This window comes from Talpa occidentalis, unplaced genomic scaffold, assembly GCF_014898055.3.
Source record: "Talpa occidentalis isolate TD23 unplaced genomic scaffold, MPIMG_talOcc4v2.1 talOcc4.12, whole genome shotgun sequence".
NCBI classification, from domain to species: domain Eukaryota; kingdom Metazoa; phylum Chordata; class Mammalia; order Eulipotyphla; family Talpidae; genus Talpa; species Talpa occidentalis.
The window spans coordinates 14,024,813-14,041,252 of NW_023601212.1; the positions used below are offsets into that span (position 1 = coordinate 14,024,813).

The 16,440-nt window shown below is 44.8% G+C and overlaps 1 protein-coding gene across 2 annotated transcripts in view; it reads left to right on the forward strand.

Moving 5' to 3' along the window:
• The window catches only part of NCAM1 (neural cell adhesion molecule 1), a 295,766-nt gene that overhangs the window by 265,511 nt on the left and 13,815 nt on the right, over positions 1–16,440 (forward strand). For both annotated transcript variants that reach the window (XM_054693102.1, XM_054693103.1), the window contains exons 14-15: positions 11,312–11,436; positions 13,435–13,615. In XM_054693102.1, coding sequence (XP_054549077.1) covers positions 11,312–11,436; positions 13,435–13,615 — 306 coding nt within the window. The remainder of the gene's footprint in view (positions 1–11,311; positions 11,437–13,434; positions 13,616–16,440) is intronic.

Genomic DNA, 16,440 nt, shown 5'->3' on the forward strand with positions numbered 1-16,440 from the left:
GAATTATCCTGGAGAGAGTGTCAGGGGCCACTCTGTATGGCCTTTTCCCTCATGGTAACTATTACGCTTCACCATGACAAGTTCCCAGCCAGCCTTTCTAATGCCCACGCAAATGGAGCTTGTGTGCAGAGGTCTTAACTCCCCTGGGAAGTCAGCTGGTGTGTGTGTACGTGTGTGTCCACAATTGTGTGGGAATTTTAGATATTCTATTTCCGAGTACACAGAAGGGACATGCACCCCACTGAGAGGTAGATGAAGCAAAAGGGCAGAAGGTGGGTATGCCTAGTGCAGCTCCCACTCCCACTCCCTGGGCCAAGGTGCCTCACGCATAATTGAACAGAAAAGAAAAGAGTTTCCTCTTTGTCTCTTTGTGTACCTTGCATGAAACGGTTCTTTTCCTGCAGAACACAGCTGAGGGTATGCTTTCTTGGTGTTCTCTCCGTGTGGGTGTGTGTGTGTGTGTGTGTGTGTGTGTGTGTGTGATGAATTTTAATTCCTGAGGTTTCATTTTGTCAGCAGCACAGAATGGTTGACAGTGAACTGTGCTTGCATGCATTTAATTCAGATGATGGTGGATTTTTTTTTTTTTCTGCATTTGGAAAGGAATGCAACTAACTTTCTTTTTCTAACAGCAGTGCTCCTGTGCTTCCCAGCCTGGGTGGCTGGGTGCTGGCCACAGCAGGAGGCGACTGCATAATGCTTTTGGTCCCCTCCCATCATACTCGGGTGTCTTACTCTAGGCTGGTCTCTTCTAGAAGTAAAACACAGGATTTTTCCTTATGGAGGAATTAGGTATTCTCCACTAACAAATGTTTAGTTTTTAAACATCGGATATCACTGCTCATAGCTAAAATGCTCAGGAACATTCAAAAAGAAGAAAATTTGAGTCTTTTTTATTTTGAGCCACTTAACTGATGGCCCAAACTGTAGGTCCCGTTGGATAACGGGATTAAGAAAAGATAGTCACTGTTGGTGGCAGCCCGCACTTACCAAGGACATAGTCTTCAACAGAAAGGCAAAATGCTGCACATGTGAACCACAGTGGAACTAATAGCTGAATGGCTGGAAGCATCCAAAAGCCACCTATGCTCAGTCAGTCATTCAATAGAGTTGAAAGTAAATTATGTCCCATACTTTTGCTTGTGTTTTTTGATCTATTTATAATTATGGATGAATGAGGTACCATAAATACCATCAAAGGAAAAACTTTTCAGCTGTATACAACGCTTACAGGGCACTCTTGGATGGAATGTTCCAGAGCCTGTGTAATTTCAGACAATTTCAGACATGCTATCAGTTCACAGTGGCAAGGGAACTCATGCTTTAGCTAAAGCATTTCTTCCAAGTTATTTTTAGACAATGGTATGCTTCAGGCACACAGATACCCCCAAGCTCCATTGTTGCCCTTCTTTTCTCTTTGTCTTAACTGGCAATTCCCCAAAACTTCCCTTGGCCTGTGGAAGTTAAAGTGGGAAACCCTACGTGCCTTTCAACAAGGCAAAGTCATTTGATAACCAACTGCAATGTAAACAAAACATGGGACCAGAAGAAATGTGAAAACTCCAACCAAGAAAACTTTTTTTTCATTGTAAAATCAAATTTGTGACTTACCAGTGCAGGCACAAGTCTAAAAACAATAGCTGTGCACAAATGCCAGTTGTGTTATTAACCTCTCAGCTCAGCGGGCCAGGGGTTCAATTTCTGCTGTTTCATATTGTTGGAACCATTGTCTAAACCACTGGAAGAAAACCTATTCCTTTCTGGCACTGCTCACTTCCTTTATGTGTATAACTCAGAGGGGCCTCTAGGAGAATGGGGGCATAAGGTATGAGATATAGGGCTGGGGAAGTGAGACCAGATCTCCAGAGCCTCTTTCTCTGGTCTGAATCCTCACACCTCATTGAGGAATGCGCCTTCTCTTGGTTGCACTAAAAGAAATTTGAAATGACTTTTCTTAATACAGTATTTTGTTCTTGCAGGACACAGTGTATGTCTTAAGGTCCTTGGGAGCTTTTCTTGATGACCCACATTCTGTGTCGCCGCTCTTGTTTCCCAAGGATGCCATGACATTTCTGGAATATCTGTGAATAATAACTTGCTGTTTTATTTTCCTTCAACAGTCTCCTGGATTGACTTTGACATCCGGGTCCTGACAGAGACACTTCCCCATTTGCGAATGAGTTTACACGCTCCTTGATGTGTTAACGTGCAGTGTGCAGCTGTATCTAATGCTTATTGGTGTTGTTAACCAAATGCTCTTTATGATTTATTATTCTTCTATTCCTGGGCAGTTTTACTGTCCCACCAATGTTTCCTATATATGCTGCTAATTTAATTTGATTTCTCCTTTTATTTAGTCTGTGATTTTGTTGTTGATTTTTCTCCCTGCCCATTGTTTACATCAGTTTTTAATTTTTTTGTATTTTCCATGTGACCTCCTCCACTTTCCTTTCAACCAATCATGTGCGTGCGTATCATGTGACTTTGTCATGTGGCTTGCATGGTGCTGGTGATGTCGTCCGCGCTGGTGAACAGAAGGTAAAACTCTTTGTTCTGATTAGTGAAATAAATCTGGGACCACAGCCTGGTCCCACTCATCTCTTCCTGTCTCAGATTTCCTAAGTGAAGCCATTTGAGAGAGGTCCTCTTGTTCTAAATTCTCCTCCAAAATCCATCATTCTGTGCCACCTTGACATACCAATTTGATACCATGGCAGCCTTTGGTTTAATATTTTGCTTCAAGCAATGTGGCCACATTAACTGCTATCTGTAATCAGACCACTTTAGCCACAGCACAGTTTTGCAAACTTGGATTTTGACCAGCTAGTTCATAAAAATGATTTCCAGAAAGCAGTTTTGTAAATTAGCTTTATAGCATTGTTATTGTTGTTTAACTTTATCCAGTAGGTCTAAAAACCACAGTTGCTCTAAAATGAGTCACATTTCTATGAAAGCCTGTTTACACCATTGCGACACTCCAGGAGAAGTGTATCAATTGGAAAAGTTGGCTTTGCCTAAAACCATTGCGAGTGCTCCATCAAATCCATGCACCCTGAGGACTTCCTGAAGTCACAGATTTAAGAATTTGGAATTAGAGCAGTTTGGCTGTAATTGCTGCAGTGTCACTTTTCAAAAGTGACCCTCCCCCTAGGCACAGGGGGAAAAAAATCAAAGCATAAGTCCCTTTGCAACCCCCATGACTGCAAATCTCCATGCAATCAGGAACCCCATGATTGACCCTGACAGTAAAGAAATAAAATTATATAGCTTAATGAAGTGCATAGCGGTAATGAAATAATTAGTTAATATTATGACTGTCACAACCTTGTGAAAACAGGTCTCACGTACACAAAGAGAAAAGGAAGCCTCTGCTCACAGCTTCCCCCAGTAAAATCAAACACTAATTCAAAACCTGCCCTGGGAGTCCTGTGCTTTCCTTTCTCCTCTAACTGAAAATGTTTACTTCAAATCACAGCCTGAGACACAGACGGGCTGCATCGATCGCGAAAGCTAAACTAACACCGGTAACTGCCCAGGGTGCCCGTGCATGCAAGAGGTCCCCCATTTGACCCCACTTCTCTGAGAACTGACTGGGCGACATCCACAGGAACAAAACCGTCCTCCGCTGTCTCGCATGTTCTTTGTTCCTGGTCTGTCCTTTTGTTTCGTATTCCCCGTGTGTGGGCCTGTGCCATTCACTCTTGCTCACCCTCCACACTGGCCACCTCTGAGCATGGAAGCTTTGTGGGCATGATCACCGTGCCCCAAGGTAGTCCCATTTACAACCAGACTCCTGGAGAAGGGATGGGGACCCTCCTCACTTCCCAAAAGGAGATGTTTGGTATTTACCTAGGTGGAACAAAGTAGGAATGGCCCCAAGGGAGGGGACCTGCCTTTTAAAAATATGTTCTTAATCTGTCTCAGGGCAGAGAAGATGGAGGGGCTAAGATTTTCTAATTTCCAAGTCCCTGCAAAATTCAGTTTCATCATCTCCTTAAAGGGACCAGGCTCTTTTCAGACCAGAAGTCATTGCTCAGAGACTGCTGCTCTGGGGAAAGGCCTGGGCCTTGTCCCTGAAGTCTTAACTGTGAGCAGATGTTGGATTGAAACTCATTCATTTCTTTTTAAAAACAAGTTTGTCCATTTCTATGCAATGCTGGAATTCAGAATGCACCAAAGCACAGTGTTAACAAGGTAGAAACTAATTCACACCTCTGAAGAGACACCTATGCCAGGCATTGTAAGCAGGCAAGAAATGTTTGAAAGTGTTTCCTGCAATGGCCCTAGAAACAGACCTTAACAGTGGTCTTGGCTACCAGTGAAAAAAAATGTGGCCAGTTGTAAAAATTCACCAACCCCAATGACATTCCAAAGCGTGATTACCCCTCATCACCCAAGTCCTGTCTGCAACCGGTCCTCTCCTGCCATTTGCAAAGGGACAGGCAGAGGGCAGGTTATTTAGATAAGCAGCCAGCAGCAGGAAATGGCCTTAATAATGAAATCTAAGGGAATGGAGAGGTTAGAATAAATAAAATTCTAGGGGAAAGAAATAAAGCTTGGTTATGGACAGTTACTAAGTTTTTTCTCTAAGCCTTGGTAGGACTTAAGAGGAGCTGGATCTAAATGAGGAAGATTTATTTAAATGAGCGGGTAGTGCTTCTCCTGACAATGGGCTGTATGCTCCACAAAAGATAAAACCCAACATGCCCTATGCACCTCTGCCCTCCTCCAAATTGTCAGCTCCCCTGAATGCTCCCTGCCTCCCATTCAGTTAGTGGTAACTGAATCAGAGGAGGTGGGGGCATGTTGAAAACAGGCCTTGAATGCCTTGCCGCATGGTCATTTGGCTCCTGAACCTACAGAGCTTTCCCATAGTGCTTCCTGACAGCAATGCTCAGGTCCCTGTCCCTGTCCCAATGCTCAAGCCCAGAGCGGGTTTGCTAGAATGCCCCAAAATAGATGACTGGATCAGGAAGATGTGGTATATATACACAATGGAATATTACTCAGCAATCAAAAAAGATAAACTCATGCTATTCGCAGCAACATGGATGGAGCTAGAAGGAATTAGGGTCAGTGAAATAAGTCAGAAAGAAAGAGAAAAATATTAGATGGTTTCACTTATAGGAGGAATATAGGGGAACCAAGTAAGACATCAGTGTAAAAAATAATAAAAACACAAAACACAAGAAAACAAAAACAGACAATTATAAACCAGAGACATCCTGCAGAGGAGGAGGTGGGAGAGGGATCAGAGGGAGGGAGGGAGGAGCAGAGGGGACTGGGTGATGGTGCACGGATGCATTGGGGAAGGAAATTCTATGGGGACTACACCTGAGGAGGGGGCAAGCAAACATTGTTTAAAAATGAACAATGATGTAAAGTATAAATCAATAAAATGCCCCAGTGCCAAAGCTTATTGCTAATAGCATGGCACCAGGACACTGCAGAGCCTGTTCCCTCCAGGACTCTATCCACTTCTGAGGACTCTGTGTAAATGGGACTCCCCCTCCAGCACATGTGTGATGAGAAGGCCCCTGCACCCCCTCTGTCAATGTGCTGCATGTCTGAGCATGCATCCCTCTCCAATCCATAATGACCTTTTTTTTCTTTAGCTACTGACACTGGTGCTAGGAAATGCCGATTTCTGATGAACTAAAACTCTTTAACACCCACTCTTCCTTCTTAGATTGAAAACATCACTAACCACCACCCCCCCCCCACTCCCTCCTTTATTTTTTTACAGCTGTGTGTCTGGATTGCCATGGTCTCTGGCAGGTCAACATAAGACTTTTCACCCGGGGCTCCTCTCTAATTGCCTTTATTCCTAAGGATTCCCCGCCCTGGCGGTCACCAGGACAGAGAGCTAGTTTGAAGGGGCCGAAGAGAAAGACAGTGACGTGTATCAGCCTGAATCCTGTGGGCAGGGACGGGGTCTTTGCAAAGTGCCCGTTTTCCAAGGGCTTAGCAGTATGAGGTCTGGAACTTCCTTGGAGCCTCATCCCTCTTTCTGATGAATCCAGCGCTCATGAAATAGTGTTCAAGATATGCACACACACCCCTTGTGGCCTCGGAGGCAGGAGCCGAGTTAATTGCTGGTGATAGCAGTTATTTCTGTCCCAACTTCCTCGGCCTGGATCAGCCCCATAACCACAAGCCATACCTTTGTGGTCATATTTTCTTTTTAGGATGATGAAACACAGATAATTGATCAATTAATCTGTTGGTGTTTTCATGACACCCACGAGAAGGGAATTGGTATTTCTGTGGTTCGGTCTGTCAGAATTCATTAGTTGATGTTTAATTTGTACTCTGTGCTGGCATTTGCCTCCCAGCCCACCCCCAAACACACACATCCATAATTCTGGAGAAAAATGAAGCTGGGAGGAATTTATGGAGTACATAGCTCTGTGAGCTTGGCCACAAAGAGCTTAATAGGCTTTCTCTGTAAGAGCTGGGAACTGGCCATGCCCATATCCGCTTGTTCTGTACCCCAGTATTCCCTGGAGCCAGAGATGGCAAAAAAAATGACAAAGCATCGGGTGGCACTAGCAATTAAAAGAAGAGCTCAAAAGGAAATGAACACTACCCCAACACTTGAATTAGGGGAGCAATGTATGAGACAAATCGATGTCCATTGTGCACTATTGCCTGCCCTTTGGGTAGTCAGGAGGCTACCTCTGAACCCCTAGAATAACCAGTAAATTGCAAAGGAGGCATGGGGGAGATTGTGAGGTCGAGACGTCATGCAGCATAGGTCACATTTGCTATGTTTGTTTGCACCTAGGGCACAGAGCTCTGTTTTCAGGAAGGAGAATCAATGGGCTAATAACTCTAAACCTTGATTCCCTTAGGTAGTTTGCAAATCCCCTATGGGTCAGTCAAATTTCTAGCTTCTTGTAATTGTGAACATTCCTGATTTGGAAAAATCAAATAAGCTTCATAGTTGAACAGCTCAGTCATACACGTTGGAACTTTAAAAGCAAACAACAAAAAGGGGTACACAGGTTTCAAATTGCTTGTAAAAAATAATCAACATAAGGGAATGGGAGTTAGAATAAACAAAGCAACAGTATTTTTAATGCCTGACAATTCCACTTGATAGTAAAAGATTCTAGTGCGGCCTCTACATCTGTCACTGGTTTATCTGCAGACACCTGAAACTGTGCAGATGTCTGTGGCAGAGAAAGCAATGGAATGGGGCTAGAACCCAGGTCAGGCTTTTCACAGAGATGCCTGTTGGCACCTCAGCATTTTTTGCAGAAAGTACAGATCTTAGTTCGATCTTTTTGAGTGAGAATTAGAATATTGTTTCCCTTCCACGATTCACAGATACTATCCAAACACCCTGGATTTGGTATAATCTTATTGTGGATTTCAGATATCCCGCAGTAGTTTTCTGAATCCAAGGCTTTTATATATATATACACACACACACATACACACACGCACACAGTATATATACTATATATATATATATATATATATATATACACACACACACACACACCAAATCAAATCTGTATATATATATATACACACACACATAGAGAGAGAGAGAGAGATCAGCTACCATCTTTAAGGGAAATTCTTAGGACCTGCCTGTAATGTGTCTCTATGATACATTTTTATTCCTTGCATACTTGATTTACATTTTTCTAGAAAACACCAGCAGTGTCTGAGATTTCATATTTGTTATTAGCAAAGTTTGTTTTTAAGATACAGCTGTGTTAGTCTTTACATAAAATATTTGGGGGTAAAAATGTGCCTCATGGCTGCAGCTAAACTGAGAGGGAGTAATTAACCCCAAGGGTTTTCTTGAAGCAACCTGCAGATTGCAGCTGAATTGCAAACCAACCTTTACAAATAATTACAATATTGGTTTTGCTGAAATTACCTGTAATGATTTCAATCAGAGCAGCCATTTCAGACACAGTGCGCCTTGGGACCCTCTAAATAATCTGCTCTCCTAAAAGGGTCGATAAAGCGACGGCCCCCTAAATGCCCACCCATTTCTTCAGCATCAGCTCCTGTCTTGTCAGGTATGGCTGGAAGATTCTTTGCACAAATAGCTTCTTCACCCATTTTAAGCTTTAAAAAAAATTGGCCAATAGTAAACATTTGAAAGCGAATAAGACAATTGATTAAACAAACAGTACTTTTCCCACACCTTTATGTATTTACAGCAAGTAATATATTATAGATGGCCCCGAAATGGGTCAGAATGTCTGTGTTGGCTGACCTCGGCCTTTCAATGGAAATACACTCTTAGAAAGAGTTATGTTCTGTACAAGGACCCTACCATTTTTTTGTTGTTGTTTTTTAAAGAATTGATCATTAGGATGTTTCCACTTAGCAAACATTCATCTTCGTCTTCGAAACTTCAATACCTAATAGACAACCCAAACCCTAGTAGGTATTCAATATCTATTTTTTAAATACCTCAGACGTAAGACAGTCTAAATGTTACACCTGAGTATTATATGATGTAAAATGTTCGAAATTCCATGAGAAAATGATACATATCAGAGTAACATGGCAGTCAGTCAGATAAAGTGGTAGTAAATTATAGTGTTCTAACTTTGGTGAATGTTAGAACTATGTTCTGACGGTGGTGCAGTCCAATTACAGTTTTCTCAGGAAAAAACCCACAGGTAGGAGAGGAACTTCATCAGGGCTGTGGTTTCTGCAGGGCTCTACTGGAGGGATTTTTGTCCTCAGGTCTTTGAAAAGACTTGGCATCTCTTTTCAAAGATAGGACTTGTTTGAGATGATTTTTTAAAAAACTGTAAAACTGGCTGAACATCCTATATTTTGTGTTTCTTTGAATTACCATGAAAATAATCAAGATCTTAATGGTGCATCCTAGCACCACGGTTGTCCTGTGTTCTGGTGCTGCCACGTACTAAGGAGCCCTGGAGCACATCTGTTCCTACAGTAACATCTGGTTCAGCCCTGAGAGTTAGCAAACATGGAGGCTGAGCCTGTGGCCCAGGCAAAGCTACAGATCCACAGGTCCTCCTTAGCATTCAGTTTTATAGGGATTGTCACAAATGTCAAGAGGGTCTTCTCCATAGGGACTCCCCCCAGAGCAGAGTTCAGTGTTTGGCGGTTATTGATTCAGCTTTGGAATCCCACGCTGCTCAAATCTGGAGGACGCCTAAGGAGGGTACAGAGAGCAGCCCCAGCAGATCCATCTCTATTCCTTGCCAGGAGGCCTTGGGAAAGACTGGCTTCTTGCTGCACGGGTGTGTTAGAAGGACTGCTGGCACCCCTGATGAAAATTCCCTCCTTCTTAAGGCAAACAGACTATTCCCCACAGAGTCAGCTTTGTGATTCTGAACACGGAGCATTACAGTGATGTTCATATCCATCTCCATTCAGTCGCGGGTCACCAGGCATCCTGGCTGGCCTGGGACCAAGGGATTTCCCAGAATGCACTAGTTGCAGGGCTAACTCCTGGAAAGTTCCAGGCTAATCAGGATGCGTTTGGTCGCCCTAAGTTAGTCAGAAAATAGAATTTAAATTTCTGCATCTCCTACCTCATTTGTTCAACATGAGCGAATCTGCAGAGATCTCCTGTGCTATTCTCAAATAGAAACTCCACTTTGAGTTTCTTTTTAGCAGGGATATTGATCACAATAAAGACACAAAAATAAAAGGCATAACTGAATAATTGTCTAAACCTTAGAACAATTCAAGTTCTTTTCCAAAAGAATTGTAAAAGCATGTGTACCTGACATTCTCTAAAAGAAATTTCTAAATATTTTCCACTAAATAGTTGAGACCAGTGGCTAGATAGTGGTTTAGAAACAGGACAAGTCTTTGCCTGCAACCCATTCATCTTTTATTCTTATTTTTCTTTTTCCTTGATTACTGTTGAAGAATATAAATAAGAAGCACAATTTTTCCTAAATACTTTATCTCTCAGACATTGTAGTTATGCCTTCCCCCTGCTGCAATGTTTATGTGTCCCGATTACAGTTACTTCTCTAACCTAAATGTGTAGCCAGATCACCCTGCATTTCTAACAAGTCCCCAGTGTTGTGTGTGCTGCAGGCTCAGGCTGAGTAGAGGGTTCTCCATTCACTTTCTCTTTCTGGTTCCTCCCTGCCACAAAGGGAGGAGCAGGTCGCTTCTACAATACAGGTTGTAGGTTCCCACAATACAGGTTTCCCCCACTATTCAAAAGTAGAACATTCCTATTTGATATGGTTTGGTAGGTTATCTTTGAATTCGGGAACTTTATTACCATTATTAATTGATATAAAAAATTTTTGAGGGGTTCCCAGACCTCCCAAAAAATACCAAATCATCTAGCTAAATGAGGAGGGTGGACTAGGCTGGCTGGGTGGTTAGAACCAAAACCTGGTGACAAGCCTTTCCTAGCTCTGCCATAGCATATGTGGTTCTGTCTTCCAGATACAAGCCAGGGTGACCCACCCAAAGGGTAACTGTTTCATAGACTCCCCAGATATTCTGTCTGAGGTCAAGAAATAGATACAGAGATGGTTCCCAGAGGAAGTGCAAGATCCCCAAGTGTGTTACATCTTCATTGTAACTCTTCCTATCAGGTGTTCGCTCACCTCATTGCTTTCAGCATATACTAATGAAATAGTTTCTCTTGAAGTAAATTAAGAAAAAGACTACTGAGTGTCACTTTCCTGCCAGGAGCCAGGGACAGTCAAGCAGGCAGTTGAGCCCTAAATGCAGGATACTTAGAGGAAAATTGCTTATATTTAATCACAATTGGAAACGTGCTTCTTAAATGAATTTAAGTAATAACCTTTAAATCATGAAAAGCTGGTCACAAGAATGCAGCATCATTCCACCCCCTTTAGGGATCAGACCCCTGGGACAAATCATACAGGGAAGAAACTGCTGCTTTGAAATTGTATGTCATGGGTGTAAGTTTTCTCCTTAAATGTTTACATTTTCCCATATTTCAAACTGCTCCTCAAAATGCATCGATTTCATAAAAGTTAACTCTGTAGATGTAAGAGTAGCTAGAAGAAAGGGCAGATGTTGCGGAGAGCTGGGGGGAGGGGAGGAACTTATTTCTAAAATAGTTAAAAAGACCATGCTGTAATAGGAAGCATATTTCCCAGAACATTCCCCCAAAGCACTGCCAGTTTGGGCTAAGTCTAAGACATCTAACTGGAATTCAGAGTTTTCTGGTTTTTGCTTTTTGACCATTTGAATTTCTGAGAAAACAAGAGTCCAATCCCACCCCAGCACTGTCTCCCATTCCGATGGACTGGATCTTGGTTTTGCGGACAAAAACGTCATGTAAATTAACTGACTGTTTCAGGGGAACCCAGCGCACCTAAGCTCGAAGGACAGATGGGAGAGGATGGAAACTCGATAAAGGTGAACTTGATCAAGCAGGATGATGGTGGCTCCCCCATCAGACACTACCTGGTCAAGTACAGAGCGGTGAGTAGTTTTCACCCCCGCTGACACCCACTTTGTTGCAACATGTGAAGCCTGCCAGGGAGGACAGAGTCTGATTGCTCTCTGTCTTTTGGGGACTCATGGGATCTAGTCAGGGTTTTCAGGCCCAAAGGGGCCACTGTGGCTGTGACAGGCAAGTCTGCGTCCAAAAGAAATGGAGCAAAACTCTGAGTTGTGTTCGATTTCAATAACCTGAACCTTCCTCTCCCTTCCACTTCACAAGCTTTGCTAAATATTATTAGCATATATTAAATAACGTAATGTTTGCTTTAGTAAATATTTGCTTATATTCTGGTTGTCTCTTTCATAATGATGTTTGCCATGGAAACAAGCCTATCAGTGAAAAAGTTGGCTGGATTTCTTAGTTTTCAGTCAAAACAGGCCACAGAATGGCCCAGTCCAGCCAGTTTCCTGGACAGACTCTAAGGAAATCAGCATTGCCCTTCCCTGGATGTCCCCAAGACAGTCACAGTCCAGGACACGAGCACTGTCACCTTCCCAAAGGCATGTCTTTGCCTGACACAGGTCATTGTATCTGGCTGTGCTATAAGCTCACAACCTCCAGCCTCAGCCACAGGTTAACCCCCTTCCAGGTGACATTGCTGGCGTGTTCTGCATTCAGAGATGCAGTTCAACCTTCAGTAAACATTTGTCAAGGCTTCCTGTGTATCCTACATATATCATTTATGAATAGGTCAGACAGAGAGAAGGAAGGGTGGAATCATGAAACTAGGTGACAACTTAGGGCCTCCCTGGTGGCGCAGGGGGTTAAGAAACAACCTGTAAAGCTATCAGCAGCCACTGTAGCACGAGTTTGATTCTCAGCCAGCCAGGAAGCTACGCACATGGCTCGGCAGACCTCTCCTGTCTCACCTGCTGCTCCCCTCAGCAGTGTATTTCAGTCGATCTGCCTCTTCTGTTCCCCACTCTGTCTTTAGTGAATCCTCTCATCCCCCACGCACCTCTGGCCTGTACCCCAGCTCTTGTATGCATAAATAAATAAATCTTTTTTAAAAATATTATTAAAAACAATTAGGTGACAACTTCTCAGGAAGTTTTTAACCTCCTTCCACAAATGTATGTTAAGGAAGTGGTCATCTAACTGTGGCTTTCTAAACTCCCTCCCAGAACGAACTGCTGTGCTAATGTTTAGGATAGAATTAGAAAGAATTTTCGATGCCCAGGCAGTGCTTTGCTGAGAAACATGCTCCTGGACATCCTGAGCACCCCACAAGACACCACACATTGGCCCTCACAACAGAACTTATGCCTGAGATCCCTGCACTACCACTGTAGAGACCAGGTTACATGGCATGGAATAGAAGGTGCAATTCAGCTCCACAGATATTTGTTAAGCTCCCTGCAATGAAAAGGGACAATCACAGCTCTGGGTCCAGAAGCACTTGGCCTTAAGTGCAACTTCCAGTGTAGCTTTGGGAAGTCACTCCAACTCTCCTTCACTTCCCTATCCCCAGGTTTCGTACAGAACTGACAAACACACACACACACACAGGCATATTGGAGGGATACAATGAGAAAACGAGTGGAAAGCCTTTACACCTTGCAGGTGCTCCATAAATGATAGTTTTCACCTTTAATAGAATTCTGCAGTGTTGTGTCGGGGAGATGAATTGCACACCTGAATGTGAGTGACATTCTGAGACAGGACAAGAAACAAGGTTGCATATGTGTCTGCATATCAGAGTGAGTCCCGCATGCCCCCGAGGCAATGGGACATTGCAGGGCTGGACCCGTGCCACATTGGCAACTGTTTGTATTGAGATACCTCAGTGTTTGACCTCCTGACCTGTGTGATCCTTAAGGTTTATCAGGCCGGTCAAGACCAAGTCCTATCATTGGTTTGCATTTTCATTCACCATAGTTATTGCCTTCCCTCCGTTCTTCCTGCCCGCTGGCCTTACCAGTGTTTTCCTCTAAAGTTTTCTGGTGTTTCCTCTCCTGCTTGCTGGTTTCTCCCAGAAACTCTCCTCTGATTGGAAACCAGAGATCAGGCTCCCGTCTGGCAGTGACCACGTCATGCTCAAGTCCCTGGACTGGAATGCCGAATATGAGGTCTTCGTGGTGGCTGAAAACCAGCAGGGGAAGTCCAAGGCGGCTCATTTTGTGTTCAGGACCTCAGCCCAGCCCACAGCCATCCCAGGTATGACTGCCTCTGCTTTCTGTGAGTTACCTGCTTTGAATTAATGCAAAGTGCTGCACCTCCTAATGTGCCTGAACCACCCTTGACAACTTGCTTGCTTCCAGCCATCCTCATGATCGGTTGCCCATGCAAAGCTTCGTTTTGCTTTGTACCTATCTGTGTGGTGGGTTGAGATGTACCAGACCCCCAGGAAGGCTTGGCCATGCATCCTGGGGCAGAGGTCCCATGTCATACGACCTTAAGGACTGATGCTAAATCAGTTCAGACCCATCCATTGGGAAAAGCCCCAGCTCCAGTCATGCCTTGGAAGCTGGTTGAGTAAGGATCCTTTCTGAGACCTTATCTGCCATCTGCCATTTTGCACCAGGACCATGTAAATGTTCTGAAGCGCTTTTTATTGATGCTTGCTTACCTGCACAACCATGGTCCAATTCTCTTCTCTGTGGGAACCCCAAGAGAAGGAAGAGATGGTTCCCAGTTAGTTAAAAAGCCTGCCTGCCAGGGGCCTCTCAAGTGAAACAAAGATTAAATGGAACCACTTGAAACAAAACAAGTGGGGAAAATGGTGACTGGACAACACCATCAATGGAAGGCAATCTGGTCTGCTAGGGACTGTGATGGGAGGAGGCCTCCTGGGAGATGCAGATCCATCTCTAGGGGTCCTGGACCAAGTCAAGGGTGGGAAAGAAGTGAGGCTGCTGCAGTCGGGCCCAGCTCCCTGTCACAAGTAGCCAGTGTCCTCCTTGGCCCAAGCCCTCAGAGCAGAAAGAGATATCCAACACCACTCTGCTTTTCCAGACCAGCCATGCTGGCCACAGGCAGGAGAGGTGGACATAGGACAGAGAGCAGAGCCTGTGGAGGGACCCCATAAACTCTCTGCCAGGTTCAGATGTGGTAGGAAGATGGTGTGGCTTCTTGGTCTGCTCCCCCCTCGCCTCCCCCACCCCCAAGCCTGCCTGGTTTATTGAGTTCACCTGGGCCCTCGGCTCAGTTGTCACCATTGCTCCTCCCCGAGGGAGAGGCCAGAAAGGATGGGGGCAGCTTCAGACAGAGGGCCGCACGTGCAAAAGTGGGTTAGTGGAACAGCGGCAACAGCAGTGTGCGGTTCTGGATGTCTGGTTGTGTGTGAGTGTGTGCATCCGAGCGACATGGAGTGTTGGCAAGTGGGGTGTCAGCCCTAGGTCAGAAGCATCTATTGGTTCTTCCCTTGAATCATCAGAGAGACCCCTTAGCACCGGCTGCAGTGGATATGTCTCTGCCAGTCCTGGTCACATGGCAGGGATGAAGGCAAGGTGCCTGGTGGAGCTGGGAGAAATGTTCTTGTTTCTGCTTATTAGGATGTCCACTTAGAGGAAGCCCCACCTGCCCTCTGCCGCTTCTTCACTGTGTACTTTGGTCATGTTTTCCTTGAAGTCGAGTTTGGTATGAGCGTCCAGATCTGCTCTGCTTGATGGGACATGTAAGAGCTGGGACTTGAGAAGCTTGGTAACCCTTTGCAGAGAGAGAGAGACAGATTCCTGATGGCATTTGTTTCCTGGGGTGAGATCCCATAGTCAGTCACTTTGGACCTGCTGGATACTGCCAGCAGCATCAGATTTTGGGGTCGGGAAAGTAGGGTCATGCTGTGTCAGATACAGACATTCTGGGACAACCCCATCCTCTGGAGTCCTGCCTGCTGGAGAGGGCAGAGTCCTGAATTTCCCAGTTAATCCAGATAGGGCTTCTCGCCTCACCCACGAGGCCTCTGGGCTTCATTGGACTTTCCTGGTCATTGTGTTGGGACCCGAGAATAAAATCTCTGAATGAGAAGATGGATGTTCCCGGTGGAATCCTGTGGTCAGCAGCGTGGTAGAAGGTGAGGGAGGCAGAACCAGATAGGCCCTTCCAAGAGCTCCCTGGGTGGGGGACCCTGCCGTAGGAAGAAAAGTCTGCTTCCCCACGGAAACGCGTCCCTGCCTCTGCACAGTTTGCCACACGTGGCGCAGCGGTCAAATGCATCTCTACCACACGCCTGGGAGGCTGTAGAGGCTAGAGGCTGCCGGTAGGCTTGTGGACTACTAGGAGGCCTCACCTTAGCAAAGGTAACTCTCCTAATCAAACTCTTGTACCTTACTGTGGAGGCTTCTGTTCCCTCACTTTAATTTCATCTGCTCGCTGACCCCTAACCCCCAAATTAACCCCGCTGTGCTGCTTCTGGCATTGCTGAGCTTCTGAACTGGCCTTGTGGTAATAAAACCGCACTGAACTCTTCTCTAACCGTTGTCAGTTTAATTTACTAAGTTGAATTAACCTTTGATTCTTGCGTTTTCTATATTTGACCTATTTTTTTTCTTTTTATCTATTTTTTTCTCTGTTTCTGTCTCTACCTTCTCTTTCCTTCCCCCTCCCCTTCCTGTGTCTGTCGTCACACATCTCACCTTGGACTTCACTGGGACATCCCCACTGCCACATTTGTTTTCAAACAACCATATTCTCTCTGGGGACCCATTGCTTGGCGCCTGCAGCGACCTTGGGAGGTTCCTCCGCGTCCTACACCTTTGTCTCATTGCTTTTCTCTGTAGTGACTCTTCTTTTGCTCTGTTAGGAACTCGAGCACACACACAAATTAAATTTGCTTAAAAGCCCAGTTCCTATGAGAACGATCAGTGCCCCATTTGGAAGAACCTGTCAGGACCACCACAACCACGGCCACCAAGCACCCTATGTGGAAGAGGAAGCTTTGGCAATTGGAAAAAGCTTGACCTCCAGACATTTCACCACTCATAGATACTTTTGCGCCACTCCACAGGGAGTGCACCCCCTTTTAATGGCAGCACAGAAATATT